Here is a 22,253-nt window from a genome sequence, read left to right on the forward strand (position 1 = left end):
ATTATATTAATTATGTTATTCTTACTAAAACCAATGTAACATACAGTACTCCAGTAAATAAAATATATAAGTTCAGAAAAATCTTAATTTAAATGTAAATTTAAATGTGTTTGTTAAGTTCAGTGTTCTTAAAAATGATATTACATTAACTTAAAATGTATTAGGTCAGGGGTGTCCAAACTACGGCCCGCGGGTCATTTGCGGCCCGTTTCCTTTTTTGGAGCGGCCCGCAAGGTATTTTAGAAATAGAATGAAAGTTGGCCCGCTGTTAAGCAGGTTTTTATAATGTGAGATTCAAAGTTTGAACGCTAGGTGTCAGAAACGGGCCAAAGAGTCTAAAAGCGGAGAGAGTGCGCATTTCTAGCGCAGAAAAACGTGCCAAAGAGTCTATAAGCGGAGAGGGTGCGCATTTCTAGCGCAGAAAAACGGGACAAAGAGTCTATAAGCGGAGAGAGTGCGCATTTCTAGCGCAGAAAAACGGGACAAAGAGTCTAAAAGCGTAGAGGGTGCGCATTTCTAGCGCAGAAAAACGGGGCAAAAGAGTCTAAAAGCGGAGAGGGTGCGCATTTCTAGCGCAGAAAAACGGGCCAAAGAGTCTAAAAGTTGCAGTAATTAAGGAGTTTAATGTTAAGAGACATCATGAAATTAAACATCAATTTGAAAAATCTTAGTTTACACAACACTGTCAAAGATAGATAAAGATAGTAAGTCAAGTAAAATGGTGTGTAAATGAAAGTAATCAGGAAAATGTATTATTTAAAGTGGTATATTTCATTATTTGTTTTATTACAGAGTCTGTGGCCCGTGACTTCAAATATAGTTCTCCTTCAGGCCCCCAACAAAAAAAAGTTTGGACACCCCTGCATTAGGTAATCGGTTACAAAAAAGGTTTTGAGTTTGGTCAACTTATTGGGTTTTACAGTGTAGCATAATTCCACTTTAATATAACAATATCATAATTCCAGTATAAGTGTGTGAGTATAATAAAGAAAAGGCATTAGAGACTGTAATACTGTGCTTTTATTTTGGATTGAATTTCGCTGGTTAACACTGAAGGGTACATAAAGGTACCAATTCACACAAATAAGTGTTTTTTAATTTTTTTTTACACTAGTACAAATGCATAGTACAGAAAAAAACAATAATAAGTGCTGGCTGTAAATGTGCAATATAAAATATTAATACTGTTTATATGACAAAACAAAAAAGTATAAAACAATAATAAGATTAAATCGCTTTGCATATATAAAGCACTCTGGCTTAGTTATGGCCTTTGAATTCCACTTGTGTATCAAATATTAAAATATCAAATATCACAGTTGGGTAAATATCTGTATCTGTACCGTGCTACAATAAATGAACAGTGCTACGCCAGAAACGGCAACACCGCAGCGTACTGCAATCTCAACAAAATAAGCAGCAAAAACAACAATCATTTTATATTTATATGCAAAAGTATAATACAGAAGTGCAATAGAACTATCACGTGTGTCTTTGGTCTGTAAGCGAGTTTTTAGAGAGATTAGAAAACAAACGTCTTCATTTAATACATTTATCACGAGTGCAGTACCAGTCAAAAGTTTGGACACACCTTTCTCATTCATGGTTTTTATTATATTTTATTTATTTCCTGCATTATAAATGAATAGTGAAGTGATTCAGACTATGAAGGAACACATAAGGAATCATGTAGTAACTTATCAAGTAACTTAAAAGTGTTAAAAACAAACAAAAATACTCTTATCTGTGGTTCTGTTAACTTGTGGTTTCTGAGGCTGGTAACTCCTGTCCTTGCTTGGGGCGGTCCTGATTAGTGCCAGTTTCATCATTATAACATTTTTGATGGTCTTTTTTGCGAATGCACTTGAGGATACTTCCTTTAAAGTTCTTGAAATTGACTTTCGATTTGACTGACCTTTGTCGTTCTTTCCATATTACTCAAATAGGACTATTCACTGTATACCAAGGCCCAATCCCATTTCACCCCTTGGCCCTACCACTTACTCCCACCCCTTTTTTTTCAGAGGCACGCTTCAAAATTCAGGATATGAGAATCACTGGTAAGATGGTGAAATGTAAGGGGATTTTTTTTTTTGTAAAAATGATGATTAGCAATATTTTACCATTGTTTTAATGTTTATTTGCAATGATTTTTGGCCCAATTCTTCATAACAAGCATAAAAAATATCGCTAGGAGTTTCAGAACTCTCAGTAGCTAGCTAGCTCATCTAACTTTTCCCTTCCACCTCAAATGGTGCAACAGACGACAGGGGCTGCAGCATTTTAGAAACAGAACGGAAAAATAAAATAAAATAAAAGCTAATCTAAGCTAATCAAAGCTAATTTCAGCTTCCTATCACAGAGGAATTAAGGAATGGATAATAATAATTAATTTCTGCACTTAATCTCCCTCCTTTCTGAAAAACATACAATAAAATACACCCTCAAGTTAACTAGTAGGGCACCGAGTGGTCCAGCGGTCTAAAGCGCTGCCACTATGAGCCGGAAGTCACAGGTTAGAACACCCGCTCATGCAGCATTGGCCCTGCTCCCTCCGGGTGGGTAGATGGCGCTCTCTCCCCACATCACTCCTAGGGTGATGTTGATCAGCACAGGGCTGCGTCTGTGAGCTGATGTATCAGAACCGAGCCGCTGCACTTTCCTCCGAGCGTTAGCGCTGTGATGCTACTCGGCAATAAAAAGAGGCGGAGTCTGACTTCACATGTATCAGAGGAAGCATATGTTGGTCTTCACCCTCCTGGTGTGTTGGGGCATCACTAGTGATAGGGGGAGTCCTAATGAGTGGGTTGGGTAATTGGCCGTGTAAATTGGGGAGAAAAAGGGAAAAATTTGAAATAAAATTATATATATAAAAAAAAAAGTTAACTAGTTAACCTGCAGCAACAGTTAGGTTACTGAACTTTACTGAAGCGCTCCTGATGACGTATCTATCGGGTGCTTGAAGGGTTTTAACCCCTTACCCTTCTAACTCTGTTCCAATTGGAAGGGGCACACTCAAAAAGAAGGGGTAGGGCCAAGGGGTGAAATGGGATTGGGCCCAACTCTACCTCCTCACTACTTTACTTTAACTGATGCTCTTAAACACTTTTTAAGAAACAATCAATTCAAGTAATTAACTCTTGATGAGTTCAGCACAGCTGTTAACTGAAAGCCTGAATTCCAGGTGATTCTACCTCATAAAACTGACGATGTACAAAGCTGTCATCTAGGTAATAAAGTATAAAACATACTCTGGTTTGTTTTTATTCATAGTTTGTATGACTTTAAAATTATCTACAATGCAGAATATTTTTAAAATAATAAAAAAAAAAAAACTGAATTTAAGGTGTGCCCAAACTTTTGTTGCACTGGTGCTGTATGACCTCAGATTACGTAACCTGAGCTTGTTTACCTTCAGCACGGTTGGAATTACTCAGCCTGTCTGGCGCAGGCAGCGAGTCAACACCACAATAAAGCAGCAGCTTTATGAAGCAGAAGCAGAGCAGGAAAGCATCTCCAGCATTAAGACTCTCTGGCAAACTGGAAGTGCTGGTGCTGGACCAGTAACGGAATGTCCTTGGGATGGGACCATTCTTGGGAATGGGAGGAATACTCGAGCGCACGAGCCCCGAAATCAGGGCAACAAACTCCAGCCCTCAGTACTGAGCTCTGTTCTGTATATTATTCACATTTTCCCTGATATTAAAGCGACAGTCTGTAAGTTTTTTGTGGTTTTGGGAGATTTGGGGGATTTGGAGACCTCTCTGGTGAGAGTGTGCAACTGCAGTGGAATTTAATGCAGCTTAATGTAAATAAATTGTCTTTGTTTGCAAAAAGATATAAAAAAAAATGGCCCTAATCCAATATATTTGTGATATATATGTGATACACACGTGTGGCAGTGTGAACAGCAAAAACTGAATCCGATACAGGTGCATCTTAAAAAATGAGAATAAAAATGAAAAGTTACTTTATGTCAGTAATTCACTTCAAAATGTGAAACTCGTATATATTATATAGATGTATTAAACACAGTGAGTGATCTATTTTAAGCCGATGAAAACACAAAAATCAGTATGTCAGAAAATTTGAATATTATATATTAAGACCAATTGGTACTTTTGGCAGCAGTGTGGGCAGTGTGCCAATTCCTGCTGGAAAATGAAATCCAGCATCTCTATAAAAGTTGTGCTGTAAGATTTTGCGGGAAAAAACTGCACTGACTTTAGACTTGATAATAAAACACAGGATTTCATTTTCCAGCAGGACTTGGCACACTGCCCATACTGCCAAAAGTACCAATTGGTCTTATATAATATTGTAATTTTCTGAGACACAGATGTTTGGGTTTTCATTGGCTGTAATCCATAATCATCACCAATAAAAGAAATAAACACTTAAAATAGATCACTCTGTGTTTCATACGTCTATATAATATATGAGTTTCACATTTTGAACTGAATTACTGACATAAAGTAACTTTTCAATGATATTCTAATTTTTAAGACCTGTGTTTTTTACTGAATTCCAATTGAGCTGAATTTGGGCCACTTTTTATATTATTATTATTATTATTATAATTCGAGTTCTGTTTCGCAGTGATGGGTCTCTTAAACCAAAACGAGGAACCAGACCAGTAGGTAATTATGGCAATTTATGAAAAAAACTGAGCAAAAAAAAAATCTTAGTTGTTTTTTTATCTGCATTTAGACCTGCAGACAGGCTGGAGTTACCAAATATACACACCCTCTGGGGTGTTATTATTAAATAATCTTCACATATACTAAAGCAGAAAAATACTGCTTATCGTCGTCCTTCAGAACAAACAAATAAACAAACAAAACAAAAAAAAAAAGTCTCTTTGGGTTTCTCTTCATTTTTCACTTCATCACTCGGAGGATTCCCTGCATCTGCTGTGCATTTAATGTTTTTATTTTTTTTATTTAATGACAACTACTTTTAACTACTTACACTTTTACATCAATTCTGTTTGAAACGCAGCAATTTTTTTAAAGCATTAACCTGGACTGTCGTAAAAATATACACCAACATGTTTGAGAAAAATATAAACATATCCAATTTTACTTACAATGGGTCAATTTACTACTAATAAAAATATAAACATTTCCAATTTTACTTACAATGGGTCAATTTACTACTAATAAAAATATAAACATGTCCAATTTCGCTTATAGTGGTTCAATTTACTACTAATATCAACAATGTACATTAAAAAAAGCTAATTATAATTGAACGCTTCCAATGAATATCCACGTTTAACATTTACTTTTTTAACTATTGTAAAATATTTCATTTTTTTTTTTCAGTATTTTAGTCTCTTTCATAAATGAAGAAACATAAGCCTAAAATAAAGCGTGTTTAAATGCTTTTTAAAAAAATCATTACCCTGGTGGAACGGGTGCTAATTTGGCCTGGGTTAGCTAAAATAAGCTAAGCTACGTTAAGATAATCATCTAGATGGGCCAATTCTAGCCTACCAAGAAGAGCACCCTGCAAAAAACACACATTCCCTAAAACATGAGACAATTTTGGATTAAAAGCTTTTTACTGATCGAACTGGCACTAATTTATCTATACGGGATCTTAGCTAACAAAGCTTAGCTTTCCATTCTGAACTGAATAGAAGTGTTTTTAGTGTACAGATATTTTTTTGGAAGATCTTAATTACAACACAATGTAACTATTAATGAACGTATATTTTTCTGGTCTGTTTTCATACATAAGGCACACAAGATTATAAAGCGAATTTTAAGCGACACTGGTAAGGAACAAGGGTGTTGCACAGTAAACTATGCAGATTTTTCTTCTGAAAACTGTTTATTTGGTTGATAGATTTCTAATATTTTCAACAGCGTGGTTAGCAGCAGCGCTAGCTGCAGTTAGCAGCGGTGTTATCAGCTAGCGGTTCGTTCCACGTAGCTTGTTTTAACATGTTAAACACGCAAGCTACAGTCCGATATACTTTAAATACGTCTAAATGGTGAAAGAGCTAGCGCTGCAGTTAGAGGCTAATGCTAATACTGCTCCAGCCTTGATGATGGAGAAACTTCACTGAAACTCCTTTTTATAACGCTGTACTTCAGCGGAGCGCCTTTACTGCTCCTTAATACGGATTATAAGGCAATCTGACGATTTTTAAGGAAAATTTAAGGATTTTAATTGTGCCTTATAGTGCAAAAACTACAAATAAAAAATGCAATGCACAGCAGATGCAGGGTTTAGAGTGAACGGGAGCTCAGAGGCAGATATTGATCTGTTTGGCTAATTCTCTCTCCAGATCAGAGATCAGATTATCGAAGTCTTTCAGACTCAGCCTGCAGGTAAACGGAGCGTCGAAGTCCAGAGCGAAGTCGTCCGTATATAAACCGCCGGAGGAGACCCAGTGCACCTCCTCCTCCTTCTTCTCGTCCTCCTCCTCCTCCACGTCTTCATCGCTCTCACTGCCGGCCACCTCGTCGTAATCCGCATCGTCGTTGGACAGGAAGTCCCGCCCACACACGCTCCAGTCCCCGGCGTAGCGGTTACAGGGAGGGCTTTCCAGACGCCCACGACCCCGGCGCGACACCACCACCACGTCCTGCGGTAACGGCAGCTCCACGCGTAGCGGCACACGCTGAGCACGCCGCTGCAGGGGATTCTGGGATGGAGGATGCAGAGGAACTGGAGATTCGTCAAAACTGTAGGGTGATTGGTCCATCAGTCTACCTGTAGGGACTAAAAAAACAAAGATTTTGTTATTATCAGGGATGAAACTATTAGCTGACACTTAATTGACACTCAATTAAAAATAAAAATACGCACCCCAGATTCCAGCAAAACTCGGCATGCAGTTACATCTCAGCGGAGGCATCAAGTAATGAAGTAGTACAAATACTTTTTTTTTTACCTTACTTTTAGTAAGTAAAAGTAGAAATGTTGGTTTTCTTTACTTTACAGTCTCATCGTTCAATAAAACCCCTATCCAGATAAATCTCTCCATCCAGATATATATATACCATTCCGACTCCCTATTGGTTTATACTGTGATCCATCACACCTGCACACGCCCCCAATCCCCCCACACACTCCAGCAAGAACATAGCAGACGTATGTAGCCTAGTATGAAGATGATCCGTGTAGAGACTCAAGAGAACTCCAGACAAACCTTTCTTAGCTACAATCCTGTATAGATGATTACCATCCTTTTAACAAATTAGTACCAGTTCCATCAGTAAAAATATTTTTTATATTTTTTAAAGATTTTTTGCATTGCAATTGCTCTGTACTTTCACACTTGAATACTTTGTTCTGCTACCTACGACACTGCTAACAGAATTAGCCTCAAGGTTAAAATACACTTCTGAAACTTCTGGTATTTTGTGAACATGTGCAGCTTTTTGTATGCAGAAATGAACACAGGTGTCATACAAAAGTTTTGTCACAATAATGTCACATTATTGGTGTGAGGCTACCCACATAGCCAGATCTGCACACCTCCAGAACCAAGAAGCGTGCAGAGAACATCGTCTTTAATCCATCACACCCTGGTCATCACCAGTTCCAGAGTCTTTCCTCAGGGCGGCGTTTCAGCCTACTGAGGTTTAGGAATAGCTTCTTCCCACACGCCATCACACTCATAAACAGTTGAACACTACACCACATTTCTGGATGTAATCTGTCAGTATGTTACATACTCATGGCTGTTACACCCAAAGCACAATCCATGTCCAATTACAATTTTGCACATGTAAGTTTATAGGTGTGTGTGTGTGTGTTTATGTGTGTGTCTAGAGCTACTGTTACCCAACACAAATCTCTTATATGTGTGAGAATACTTGGCCAATGTTTCTGATTCTGCTGTTTTTCTGCATCCTAAGAAACGTGTTATAGTGGTTCTGTGATGAGAGAATCAAATTCAACACATTTCAACAGCATGCATATTTATGAAGTGATAAAGTGGAAATGCATGAACACACACACACACACACACATATACATATAACACACTGAGCACAGTGTGACCGATCTGCCGTGCTAATCCTCAACAGCTGTGAGTGGAGTCTACAGTACAGCTGTGTGCACTATACAGGAGCACAGGGATCTTATCCATAATTCTGCCATCACTACCAGCAGCCATGAAGCGTGACCGAGAACATTAACCCACATTTACCAAAAAAAACCGCTCAGGTTACTGAGAGTGACAGAAGCTAGATCCGTCACTCTGCACTAGATCTTCTATAATTTAGAAGTGAGAGGCTCATTTTAAACTAATTATCATGATGTCAAGTAGGCCTGGACAATAATTCGATAACGGTATTCATCGCGATAAGAAATGTTTCAATAACGGTGATATCATTTTTGTGTCATATCGATATGTATTATTTACAGAAACACGGCTCTGCCGCGCTCCGGTCGGCCCCTAAAATCTCTCGCGCTGAAACTCGGCCGTGCTCCGGTCACCATCTAAAATCTCCTTTTAAAATCTCCTAAATTTCCTTATTCTGGCTGAAACACTTTTGTAGTTTATGTTGTATCTAAGTTATTTATAGTTATAAAAGCCTATAGGTTTGCTTATTTGACTGCGATATCATGTTCCTTTTATGTATATGAAGGCTTTTTTTCCTTATCCGGGTGAAGCACTTTTGTTTTGATCTATTAAATTTGTTTACAGAAGAATAAGAAGCTTTGCCTCCGTTGTAAATGTAAAGTTATTTATATTGGTAATATGTACAGTACAGGCCAAAAGTTTCATGACTCTTTCATTTCATGACGCATTGAATAAGAAGGTGTGTCCAAACTTTGGCCTGTACTGTATCTAGGTTATAGGCTTGTGTTTGACAGGGATGTCATGTTTTTATTTTGCTAAAAGCAATTAAAAGTGATCATTGGTTTATTTTGACCATTTTTTATTTCTAAAGTATTATATAGTTTTTGTGAGAGGAGGCTTTAAAGACTTTAATTAAAATGTCAGACATTAGTGTACAGATTTCCGTTGCAGGGATTCTTAGCAGTTTTTCTGAGGCCTTCAAAATATTTATGTCGATATCGAAATTATATCGTATCGACCGAAATTAAGGAATATATCGTGATAAAAATTTTGGCCATATCGTCCAGCACTAATGCCAAGTGTTTGGTTTACAATAGTGCTGGGCGATATGGAAAAAAAATCATAAATCACGATATGGATTTTTTTATATGACCATAACGATATATATCATGATATACCACATTTAAGTATGTTTTCAGTTATTCTTCGAAAAATATGACAAAATAATAGCATTGCTTACTTTTTTCAACTTTATTTCAAAGTGACTTTAAACCCAACTTTCACAAATGAGAATTTCTACCTTTTAGTGCAGCAACATATATGTATCAAATAAATAAAAACAGATGAGGTAGATGCAGTAGCTAAATTTTTCAAAATGATACAGGTATTTTAATTAACTCAATTAACATTTTTTTAAGTGTCTGTCAAATAACGTAAAGCAGCGACATGTCGCAAAAAAACACATTATGAAGCTTTTTTTTTTGCGAGATTATTTTATTTTAGTATCACTTATATAAACCAAGTTTATGCAAAGTGACCACGGCAATACATTTCATCGTAGCCTACTTTATATATTTGCATGAATAATTGATGAAATTACTGTAGAATAGAATAGGATAGAAGGTAAGGAGCACGATAGACACTTTTCTATCGTCCCCACGATATTTATCATCATATCTCACAGCACTAGTTTACAATATCATGCAGCCCACGCCACCAGAAGTCCTTCACATTTACAGTTATGCATAAACTTGTATCTCCAAAATTGCAACTTACTACAGAAGAAAAAAATACCTTCTAATCCTTATAAAAACTGCCAAAGGAGATCAACGTACAAACTATTTCATTTCAAGCAATTTTGTATCATGTATCTGGTGGTATAATATTTTGGCAATTTAAAGAACAATTGCCAGACTCACAGTATGTCAAAAAGTAATAAACATGTGCATGGTTTTTGCAGGACAGCAACAATATATTACTCTTGAAAATAAAAAGAACAGCAAAAATTGCCTTTTTTTTATTTAAAGGTTTAAAATGAAAATAGAAAATAGTTTTTCAATTTGGTATTGGTACATAACCCACAACATCATCAGAAGATATAAGGCATAAAAAAATATACCAAAAAATGTATGTGTATATATATATATATATATATGTGTGTATATACGCGTATATGTGTATGTATGTGTGTATATCTGTTTGTATATATGTATATGTGTATATGTGTTTATATATGTATGTGTGTAAATGTGTGCTTGTGAATATGTGTTTGTGCATATATGTTTATACAGCTCTGGGTAAAAAATAAATTAATAAATAAGAGAGCACTTAAAAATGATGAGTTTCTTTGATTTTACCAAATTGAAAAGCTCTGGAATATAATCAAGAGGAAGATGGATGATCACAAACCATCAAACCACCAAACTGAACTGCTTGAATTTTTGCACCAGGAGTAAAACAGCATAAAGTTATCCAAAAGCAGTGTGTAAGACTGGTGGAGGAGGAGAACATGATGCCAAGATGCATGAAAACTGTGATTAAAAACCAGGGTTATTCCACCAAATATTGATTTCTGAACTCTTAAAACTTTATGAATATGAACTTGTTGAGGTCTGAAAACTCTTTTTTTATTTATTTTTTTTTTATTTTTTTTTTATTTTATTTATTATTTTAGCAATTTCTTATTTTCAGCAAATAAATGCTTTAAATTACAATATATTTATTTGGAATTTGGGAGAAATGTTGTCTGTAGTTTACTCAAATATAAACCTATAAATAGCAAAATCAGAGAAACTGATTCAGAAACTGAAGTGCTCTCTTAATTTTTTCCAGAGCTGTATGTGTTTGTATAAATATATATGTATATATATGTGTATATATGTGTATATATGTGAGAACTCACTTGGCCAGAGCTGCAGTAGATAGTGCAGAGCCTCTATGTGTCTCTTGAAGTCCACGGCGCTGGCTATCTCCGCACTGTGGTTGGTGCTGCGACTCTGGCTGGACCCAGAACCCCCAAAACCCTCTGAGCTGGAGCCCGGTAACCCCGCCCTCCAGGACTCCTGCGTGGGGGTCAGCAGTACCGGGCCAAAGCACACGGCCAGGTTCTGACACGTCATCAGGTTACAGTCACTGAAGGAGGCCACCAGACTCAGGTGATCCAGCAAGAAGGACAGAGTGGCCTGGAGAGAACATAAATACACCATATACTGAATATTAATAGGCTTAAAAATACACACAACGACACAGGTACACGACACAGGTACACGACACGGGTTCAACGACACAGGTACACGACAGGTACACGACACGGGTACACGACACGGGTACACGACACGGGTTCACGACACAGGTACACAACACAGGAACCAGACACGGGTACACGACACTGGTACACAACACAGGAACCAGACACGGGTACACGACACTGGTACACAACACGGGTACACGACACGGGTACACGACACAGGTATAAGACACGAGTACACGACACAGGTACACGACACAGGTACACGACACAGGTACACGACACAGGTATAAGACACGAGTACACGACACGGGTACACGACACGGGTTCACGACACGGGTTCACGACACTGGTACACGACACAAGTACACGACACAAGTACACGACACAGGTACACACCCTCTCAGGTTCAGGCAGGCAGTGCAGGAGGGCGACGGTGCTCTGAGATCTCTGGGTGTCGTTGTCGTTCCTGCCGGCCGGCCGAACACACATGGCCTCCAGCACCACCTCGTACAGGGTCCTCGTGATTAGCGCTGATGGCAGCTCCCGCAGGTAGTCCTTCAAAATGCCTGAAAAGAAAAAAAAACACACAGTTGATGAGGCTGAGTGTGTAATTTCCCCCTCTGCTACGCCCAAAATCAGTGTCTGCATCTCTATAAAGTTGTTTTGTGGGAAAACAAAACTGCACTGACTTTAGACTTGATAATAAAACACAGTGGATCAACACCAGCAGATGACATGTCTCTCCAAACCATCACTGATTGGTGGAAACTTCACACTAGACCTCGAGCAGTTTGGACTGTGTGTCTCTCCACTCTTCCTCCAGACTCTGCTCCCTTGATTTACTTTAAATGAAATGTAAAATTTACTGATGATCAGTGATGGTTTGGAGAGACATGTCTGTCATCTGCTGGTGTTGATCCACTGTGTTTTATTATCAAGTCTAAAGTCAGTGCAGTTTTGTTTTCCCACAAAATCTTACAGCACTTCATATCTTACAGCTTCCCTCTGCTACTGACAACTTTTTTATGGAGATGTGGATTTCATTTTCCAGCAGGACCTGACACACTGCCCACAGTACTGCCAAAAGTAACAATTGGTCTTATATAATATTCTAGTATTCTAATATATAAGTTTCCTAAAAAAAAATATTTTTGGGTTTTCATTGGCGGTAAGCCATAATCATCAATAATAAAATAAATATACGAGTTTCACATTTTGAACTGAACTACTGAAATAAAGTAACTTTTCAATGATATTCAATTTTTTTTAGATTTTTTGGCGTAGTTAAAATCATTTGTAAGTGTGTATTTTTGTGTATTTGTGTATTTGTGTGTATATGTGACCTCTGACCTGTGATGACGTTGATGTCTGGGTACAGTTCTTCATTTAATGTGACGACAGCACTGTCCTTCTCAAACGCATCCCGCAGCTCCTTCTTTACAGCCGCAGATCCACAGAGACGATACAATCCCACAACCTACACACACACACACACACACACACACTCACTCAAAATTACAGCCACTTTAACCCCCTAACAATCCTTGACATGTATATGAGCTACAGGTGAAGGTGATACAAATCCCTTTATCTCTGCAGTAAAATAAGTTATTCACATTTTGAAAGGTTCGAGAGCTTTGGAGACTCTTAAAAATACTTGGAGAAGCTGTCTTGTACTCTTAATACACTTAATAATTTAAGATTAGTTTTAAGAGGAATCAGCTGCAAATTAAAAAAAAAAAAAAAAAATGAAAACAGTAAGGGTGTCATGATTCTCTAAATCCTCGATTCGATTTTATTTCCGATTTTAGGGTCACGATTCGATTTGATTCTTGATGTTCTTTTTTCTACAGCAGAGAGGCCTATGCCAGTTTTAGATTAGTCTATGGTCAGTCATTGGTTTGATTCATCAAATTTACGATATCTTATTTCAAAAGGTGGGCTTGATATAAGTGATGCAAAGTGATACAAGTGATCTGTAATACACCACATTAGGCACTAATGGTCACATTTAAATAATTTAAGTAAGATATATATGTAATGCCATCTAGTGGCTTTTTTTGGTAGCAGCAGTGTGCACTATTAAAACAGCAATGTGCAACATAACAAAATAAATAATAAAAAATACAGGAACAGTCATGTATAAAATAATAGAACAATTAGAGCCTTAACAAACTGAACTCTATCCTACTATAACAGTTAAACATGAAAAATAAGACTTTAAGACGTTTTCGGTCCCTGAGAATGACAAGTTTTTTCTTTAATAAAGATATATTATTAACTTTATCTGAGAGAAAGATGCTCCTTAAGGTACCAAAACTATTAACATATTATTTTACTGTTATTTTTATATTTTCAAGTTTTTCTTTAAGAAGATGAGAATGTCCACATTCTCTGGAGAAAGAGCTGCTCTTTGAGTTACAGTGTGCTGCACCATTTGCGGGAGGGATCGTCGATCCTCTTTTTGACTTTGAGGCTCGAGACCATGACATAACTTCGATCGATTTCGATGAAATATCGAAATCGTGACACCCCTAGAAAATAGACATAAACTGTAACTGTAAAGAAACTAAGTTTGGAGGACAATGAAATGAATAACTTGTATTTAGGAAAATATTGATTTTAAAATGTGAAAAGTTCAGGAAAGTGCCAATTTTGTGATTTTTATTCATTACATTCTGAGAGTTGCAGATTTACTTCAATATTTTTCATTTTTATTATAGTTACAATTAAGATTTTCAGTACTTTCGTCAAACATGATACGTTTATATGTAATGCTTAAAGAGAAATCTTCAAGATAATAGCTGTGTAATATCAGGCAGAAAATTGACAAAAAATGTCCAAAGTTACGTTAAGATCCTGAGATCTATGAGAAATGGCTGAAATAACAAAAAGATGCAGAGCTTTCAGACCTCAAATAGTGCAAAGAAAACAAGTTCATATTCATAAGGTTTTAAGGGTTTTTAATCACAGTTTTAATTTCATGCATCTTGGCATCATGTTCTCCTCCACCAGTCTTACACACTGCTTTTGGATAACTTTATGCTTTAACACTCCTGGAGCAAAAATCAAGCAGTTCAGTTTGGTGGTTTGATGGCTTGTGATCATCCATCTTCCTCTTGATTATATTCCAGAGATTTTCAATTTGGTAAAATCAAAGAAACTCATCATTTTTAAGTGCTCTCTTATTTGTTCAGAACTGTATTATATTAATGCACATTAGACATTTGATCTTCTTTCGAACATTACTGGGAGATGGACGTAATATAAAATATGAACACATGACTGAAAAAAGCGTCTATTTCTCTGATTGTACCTCTGTGTCCATATCTCTCTCTCTCTCTGTCTGTGTCCATTTCTGTCTATCTCTCAATTTGTTTGTCTGTCTCCATATCTCCCTGTCCGTCTGTCTGTCTCTTTCGTTTTCTCTGTCCGTATCTCTCACTCTGTCTCTTACTCTGTCTCTCTCTCTCTAACCGCCTCTCTATCTTTCCATATCTCTTTTTTTCAGAGCTTTTCAATTTGGTAAAATCAAAGAAACTCATCATTTTTAAGTGCTCTCTTATTTCTTCCAGAGCTGTATGATAATAATGCACATTAGTGCCAAATCGTATTGTACGCGGTAATGTCTCCAACATTTTTGAATATCGTTAACGATATTATACCCAAAAATATTGTGCCGTATCACCCAACCCTACTTATCACATCAGGGTACTACTTTTTTACTGTTTTTACCAAAAAAAAAAATCACACTGTTCTGATTTTCCATTATATATCTACTAGAGAAAGATTATATCTGTCCAGTATCATTTATTTAATTGTAATCCTGGATATATGGAGATATTTGGAGTGAATTATTATTAGTATCATGACATTCTGGATCACTGACTTCTGTTACAAATCTGATCAAATTCTTGTATTTTTTTAAATCTCAAGTAGGGGTGTGACATAAATCGTATGCAATAATAAAATGCAATTTTCATTTTGTTTAGTACAGTATAGTATTCTTGAAAAAATCATTAATTTATATCGCCAAGAGTATTGTTATCACGAAAATACCATGAAATATCGCGCTATTATTTTAGGGCCATATCGCCCACCCCTATTGGACATTTGATCTTCTTTCGAACATTACTGGGAGATGGAGGTAATATAAAATATAAACACACATGACTTAACAAAAAAACTACATTCCTACCTTTAACCCCCGTGTTTCGATCTCGGCCACACACTTCTGGATGATCAGAGGAACTTTGAGCTGGTGCTGCTCTTTCTCCACCAGGCGGCGCAGCTCCACCCCGAACACGGCTGGGGGCGGGAGCTCGCTGAGGCGGGGCGAGGGCGCCTCCCACTGCTCCAGCAGAGTCAGCTTCACATACAGCAGCCCCCTCGGCTCCAGCTTCACACACAGCTGCTGGCTCCGGGAGGCTGGGGGGGCAAGAGAGGGGGGCAGAAAGATAAACAGCAGCAGGGGGAGGGGCAGAAATAAGAGCTGATTAACAGAAGCTTTAACTCACCAACACACATAACATTAGACCCTCTGTCTGTCTCTCTCTCTTTCTATATCTCTCTCTGTCTGTGCATATCTCTCACTCTGTCTCTTTCTCTCTCTCTCTCTAACTGTCTCTCTCATTTCATATCTCTTTGTCTATTTCTCTGTGTCCATATCTCTTGCTCTGTCTCTTTTTCTCTCTTGTTCCATATCTCTACTTTTCTTTGTGGACCTCTGTGTCCATATCTCTATCTCTGTCTGTGTCCATATGTTTCTGTCTCTCTCTCTCTGTCGGTGTTCATATCTCTCTGTCTTTCTCTCTCTCTCTGTCTGTCTTTTTTTTCTCTCTGTTCTTATTTCTCGCTCTGTCTCATGCTTTGTCTCTCTCTCTGTCTCTCTCTCTCTCTCTATCTCTGTCTGTGTCCATCTCTTTCTCTCTCTCTTTGTCTGTCTCTCTCTCTCTCTGTCCATATATTTTGCTTGGTCTCTTACACTGTCTGCCTTTCTGTCTGTCTCTCAACCTGCCTGTCTGTCTGCCTTTCTTTATCTATGATATCTCTCACTCTGTCTCATACACTGTTTTCTCTCTCTCTCTCTCTCTCTCTCTCTCTCTCTTTCCATATCTCTCTTTGTCTATTTCTCTGTTTATACCTCTGTGTTCATTTCTCTCTCTGTCTGTCTGTCTGTCTGTCGGTTTCTTTCTTTTTCTCTGTCCATATCTCTTATTCTGTTTTTTTTCTCTCCAACTGTCTCTCTCTCTTTCCATCTCTGTTTCTCTCTGTGGACCTCTGTGTTCATTTCTGTCTGTCTGTCTGTGTCCATATCTCCTTCTCTGTCTGTCCTTGTTCATATCTGTCTCTCTCTCTCTCTCTCTGTGTCCATCTCTGTCTGTCTCTCTTTCACTCTTTTCGTCCATATCTTTTGCTTGGTTTCTTAAACTGTCTGTCTGTCTCTCTCTCTGTCCGTTTGTCTCTTTCTCTCTGCCCATATCTCTCACTCTCTGCCAGCAGAGATTAAACCCAGTCTAGACTGAACTCCAGTATGAATTCACCACTGAAATCCATCATCATTCCTGAGTAAGCTGTGTTAGGGTAACTGGCCTGACTCATCCTGACGTATTACACCAGCATGACTTTCATTTACGTACATTCAGACTTACTGCACTAATAAAATCATACATGGGAAAAAACACCACATACAATAAAAGTCCTTTTAAAGATCAGCCAAGACATTCTGACTAAGATTAGTTACTAGATGATTAGTAACTGTGAACTAAAAATAGGAAACGTGCATGTGTGAATTCTAATTTAGGCTTAGAGAAATGAGATTTAAAGCAGCATTCTGTAACATTTTTACTTTAAATGATCAGGTTTAGAATCCTATGTAATGCTATGTTATCATATTAGTGTAAAATCTTGTAAAACTGCTTTACCACCTCAGTCCACATGCTTCTTAGACTTTTAGCAATGGATCTGTATCTCTCAGCTTGTCCAGAAATGCATGTTTAAATCGTGTCCTTAAGAAGTGTCTTAAAGTGAAAATTACACTAGAGCAGGCTTTTTTTTGTTTGTTTTAATAACAGTTATATATTAGTAGTGGTTCACATGCAGTAGGCCTGGCTTTAAGTGACATGACTGGGCATGTATGATGACCAACATGTAACACTGATGACCACAGTGTTGTAAAAGAGAACAGATGCTACAGGGGACCATGTTAACTATAAACAGTTTGACGAATATTGTTAATTAGCGGCTAAATTAGTGTATAAATGCCGCCCGACAGCATTACACTAGCCAGGGCGATATTAGCTAGCGGTTCATCCCATGTAACTTGTTTTGACACGATAAACATGCAGAGTACAATCCGATAATACTCACCTCTGAATAGTGAAAGGGCTAGCATTTAACACGGTAAGTGGCTAATGCTAATGCTGCTTCAGCAGTGCTAGGCGGAGTTAGCAGCAGACTACAGGCTGATAATACTCACCTCTTAACAGCGACAGAGCTAGCGCTTAGCATGGTTAGCAGCTAAAGCTAATACTGCTCCAGCCCTGGTGCTGGAGAAACTTTCTGAAACTCCTGTATAACTCTGTACTTCAGTGGAGTGGCTTTACTGCTACTTAATACCTGACTGGTAGAATTCATACATAAGGAGCACCGGATTATAAGGAGCACTGTCGATTTTTGGGAAAATTTAATGATTTGAAGTGCACGTATAGTGCGAAAAATATGATCATGCTAATAGTTAGCTGCAGGTTAATAGGTTATTCAATCAGTATTAAGGAAAACATTATAAAACCAATTATATTACTTTGCTGAGGAACTAATTGTGGAATTGTGGTTATTTTACCTTTAAAAAGAGGCGGGATTGCCACAGCACCAAGACAGCACACACGATTTCGTGTTTGGCCACCGGGGGCAGAGGGAGACCCATCATTAGCTGCATTAACGGCCGGCGTGAGAACGACCAGCTTTAGCATCCTGGCTCTCTCCAGCTCTAAGTTAAAGGTGTGGTTTAGAGGAAGACACGCCCCTCGGCAAGTGAGCAGTGCGGTGCGGGCACGGGTCACGCCGTCCACCTGAATGGCGCAGAAAACGTCTTTTCCGGCGTCTCCTCGTGGAGAACGCACCAGCTCCTCCACTCCGAGGAGGTGAACAGTCAGGAGGCCTGAAACCCTCTGAGCGCAGCGCGGCTGATCCGCCAGCGAGTACAGTCTGAAAGACCCCGCATCCACCACGCTCGGAGAATCCTGCCGGCCGTGATTCGGAAGAGGCGGCGGCGGCAGTGACCCCTGCGACCCATGAGAGCCTTGTGGTCCCTGTCCTGAACCCTGTCCTGAACCCTGCTTGGGCAGGAGCTCGGGCGAGTCCCCGTCACTGAGATAGCCGCCCTTGCTAGCAGAGCGTGTCCGTGAAGATCTGCGCCTCGGCCTGGCGGGGGCGCTAGAGTCCAGGTGGTACTTGCTGATGACGCTGTTGGAGGACTCCTTGCGTGCATTGGGTGGCGAGGCCTCGTCGGCGCCCCCGGCAGGTCCTCCAGAACCCCCCTGTCCGCTGGCGGCGTGCCGCTGGTTCCTGGACGAGCGGAGGCTCAGCTTCCGGCGAAGTTCGGGAAGCTTCCGCATCTTCATGGAGAGGCGGCGGACAGTTCCGGGGGATTTGATCTTGTCCATCATGCTGCTGCCGCTACCGCCCCCACTTCCCCCAGAGCTTTTCTTCAGAGCTCCAGGACTCTCCGAGGAGCCTGAAGAACCACTAGCAGCTCCACTAGCAGCTCCGCTAGCAGCTCCGCTAGCACATTCAGTCATGACTGCAGTAACGACTGTAGCACTGTAGACTCCTCCTGGTGCTCCTCCCACACGGTGATCATCTGTATGAGACGCCTGATGATAAATATCTACAACAACAGAGATAAAGAAACTCTCTTAGGGTTAAATATCACAGACTAGAACTCAGATTCACATTTTTGTGTGTTTATAATAAAACATAAATACATTTTAGCCCAAAAATACAACACCTGACGAAAATTTGAAAAGTTTTCTTTCTTTTTGGTGTTCTTTATGATTTTATACATTGGAAATGTAATATTGAAGACTATATTAAAGCTATACAGGAACACATGCTGATTTATTTAACGTATTTTTGGACTACAAGGCCATTACGCGATACTAGTAAGAAACAGAGGTGTTGCCATGTTTCCTTCTAATTCAACAGGTCTCACTGCTGGATGGTGGTGGTGGTGGGGTAAATAAGTTAAGTAGAGCTAAGCTACGTAAACAAAACTGTAATTCTTGGAAAAAAACAATTTAATTAAAGTAAAACCAGAGCTGGATGTTAATCTACACAGATTTCTCTCCTGAAAACTGTTTATTTAGGTGAGTAAAGCACTTCCGTTTATTAACAGTATTTCCACTAAGACCGGGTTCAGCAGCATTAGCATTAATGGCTAACCGCTAGTGCTTGCCGTGGTTGGTGCTAGTAAATGCCGCCCAATAGCGCTATACTAAGGAACCCCAAGTGTTCTGGTAACTCAGGGCGCTATACCAGCTAGCGGTTTTAACACAGTAAACAGGCAGGCTACAGTCTAATATAGTCGCCTCTGAATGGTAAAAGAGTTAGCGCTTAGAGTGGTTGGCAGCTAATGCTAATGCTGCTCCAGCAGTGCTAGCCAGGGATAATAGTCACATAGACACATAATAATAGTCACCTCTGAATGGCGAAAGAGCTAGCGCTTAGAGTGATTAGCGACTAATGCTAATACTGCTCCATCCTCTGTGCTGGAGAAACTTAACCAAAACTCCTGTATAACTTCTATAGGGTGAACTTTCGATTTTTGGGAAAATTAAAGGACTTTAAATGCGCGTTATACTGCAAAAAATACGGTAGTAAACTAAAAGTTTTAAATATAGAGAAATATGTTTTATACTATGTATTATCACCTCTCCTCTCCTCCAGCATTCTCTCCATCTCTCTCCTCCTCCACGGATACCTCGCTTCCTCCCGTTCCTTCATCCCAAAGACCCGAGCGTCCTCCTCCTCTGGGATGGGGTTGTACCAGATGTTGTTCTCGCCCTCAGCCGGGTGTCTCCAGTCTGTGATGCAGGCCGGGTAGGCCTCGTCCGGAGCCTGGGGTTTTCCTGTGGAGAGCACCCAGGCTCGGCTGCTTCGCTCCAGGTGCTGGAGGTAGGCCCCCTGCCCGGAGAGCTTAGCGATGCTGGAGGTGATGGAGAAGTCCGCAGATAGAGGCGTTAACTCGGGCAGGACGGGGTCATCCCTGTCTCTAGTGTAACCCAAGTCTCTGTCCACATCTTTCCATCGCTCTATCAACCCGTCCTCACTGAAAGTCCTCTGGCTCCAGGCCTGTTTTGAAGCCTGGGCCTTGATTGAGCCGCTGTCCCGCTCTGAAGCCACAGAGCTGAGGCCGGGGAGATGGTCGAGGCCTGCCCGGTCCCGCGACCCAGAGGAAGCGAGTTTGGCCCAGTTCTGTTTTTTGGCGACGGTTATGTTTGTGTATCTTGGGACGTCAGACTCTGCTGAAGGGTCTGCAGAGTCTGCAGCAGCTGCAGGAGTGGATGCTGGAGATGTTGATGATGATGAAGAACCGTGGAGAGGATCTGTTTTGGTTGCTGGATCTGAGGAAACAGAGATACGATATGCATCAAAAAAGAGGGTTTAAACCAGGGGTGTCCAAACGTTTTTTTTGTTGGGGACCAAAAGAAGAAAAATATGTGCAGTCTCAGGCCACAAATTCTGTAATAAAACAAATAATGAAATATACCACTTTAAATAATACATTTACTTGATTACTATAATTTACACACCAATTTACTTGAGTTACTATCTTTATCTTTCTTTGACAGTGTTGTGTTAACTAAATTTTTTTCAAATTAATGTTTCATTTCATAATGTCTCTTAATATAATCATCCTTCATTATGGTAACTGATTACATTTGTAGTGTTTAAGACTCTTTGGCCCATTTTCTGTGCTACAACTGCGTGCTCTCTCCGCTTTTAGACTCTTTGGCTCGTTTTCCGTGCTACAACTGCGTACTCTCTCCGCTTTCAGACTCTTTGGCTCGTTTTCTGTGCTACAACTGCGTACTCTCTCCGCTTTTAGACTCTTTGGCTCGTTTTCCGTGCTATAACTGCATACTCTCTCCGCTTTTAGACTCTTTGGCTCGTTTTCTGTGCTACAACTGCGTACTCTCTCCGCTTTTAGACTCTTTGGCTCGTTTTCTGTGCTACAACTGCGTACTCTCTCCGCTTTCAGACTCTTTGGCTCGTTTTCTGTGCTACAACTGCGTACTCTCTCCGCTTTTAGACTCTTTGGCTCGTTTTCTGTGCTACAACTGCGTACTCTCTCCGCTTTTAGACTCTTTGCCTCGTTTTCTGTGCTACAACTGCGCACTCTTGCTGCTTTTAGACTCTTTGGCCCGTTTTCTGTGCTACAACTGCACACTCTCACCGCTTTTAGACTCTTTGCCTCGTTTTCTGCTCTAGAATTGTACACTATCGCCGCTTTTAGACTCTTTGCCCCGTTTTCTGACACGTAGCATTTAAACATTGAATCTCACTTTGAAGACCATCCCTGCTAAGCCTAATATATTCATTCTAAAAACTGGGGTGTCGGGTCACTTTTCACGGGAGTTCTTCTGGCCACGTCACATGTACAGCCTCTAAAAGAGGATCTGGCTCAATTTTACTGACACGAGCAGCTGGTGGAGCATTGGAGACTTCAGAAGAGGAAACTCAGAGCTCAGTAGCTCCTCCATTCACTCATAGTAAAAACAAAGAACAAAGGAGTGAAGTTTCTGACTGAGAGCTTTCTCTCTCTCTGTGAATGAACATAACCTGGAATCGGATTCATCCGCTCTGAAAGGAGACCGCATCACACCCGCCCAGTTTAAAAAAAATCTTCCTCATGCTCGGTGCAATTACCCATTCTCACCTGAGAGGGCCCTAAAT

At 39.6% G+C, this 22,253-nt stretch overlaps 1 protein-coding gene across 2 annotated transcripts in view; it reads right to left on the reverse strand.

The window, feature by feature from the left end:
* Nucleotides 1-22,253, reverse strand: part of LOC103022747 (rho GTPase-activating protein SYDE1) — a 53,545-nt gene that overhangs the window by 7,504 nt on the left and 23,788 nt on the right. The window contains exons 2-8 of one of the 2 annotated variants that reach the window (XR_007424326.1): nt 20,228-20,920; nt 18,139-19,185; nt 15,496-15,725; nt 12,648-12,774; nt 11,694-11,863; nt 10,950-11,229; nt 3,195-6,735 (exon numbers count right to left, since the gene is read on the reverse strand). Coding sequence is in view for 1 of the 2 variants with exons in the window: in XM_022670307.2 (XP_022526028.2) it covers nt 6,257-6,735; nt 10,950-11,229; nt 11,694-11,863; nt 12,648-12,774; nt 15,496-15,725; nt 18,139-19,185; nt 20,228-20,920 (3,026 nt within the window). In the remaining variant the exon portion in view is untranslated. Of the gene's footprint in view, nt 1-1,002; nt 6,736-10,949; nt 11,230-11,693; nt 11,864-12,647; nt 12,775-15,495; nt 15,726-18,138; nt 19,186-20,227; nt 20,921-22,253 lie in introns of those variants that run through there. The other variant, XM_022670307.2, reaches the window with a different exon arrangement.

This window comes from Astyanax mexicanus, chromosome 15 (assembly GCF_023375975.1).
Source record: "Astyanax mexicanus isolate ESR-SI-001 chromosome 15, AstMex3_surface, whole genome shotgun sequence".
NCBI classification, from domain to species: domain Eukaryota; kingdom Metazoa; phylum Chordata; class Actinopteri; order Characiformes; family Acestrorhamphidae; genus Astyanax; species Astyanax mexicanus.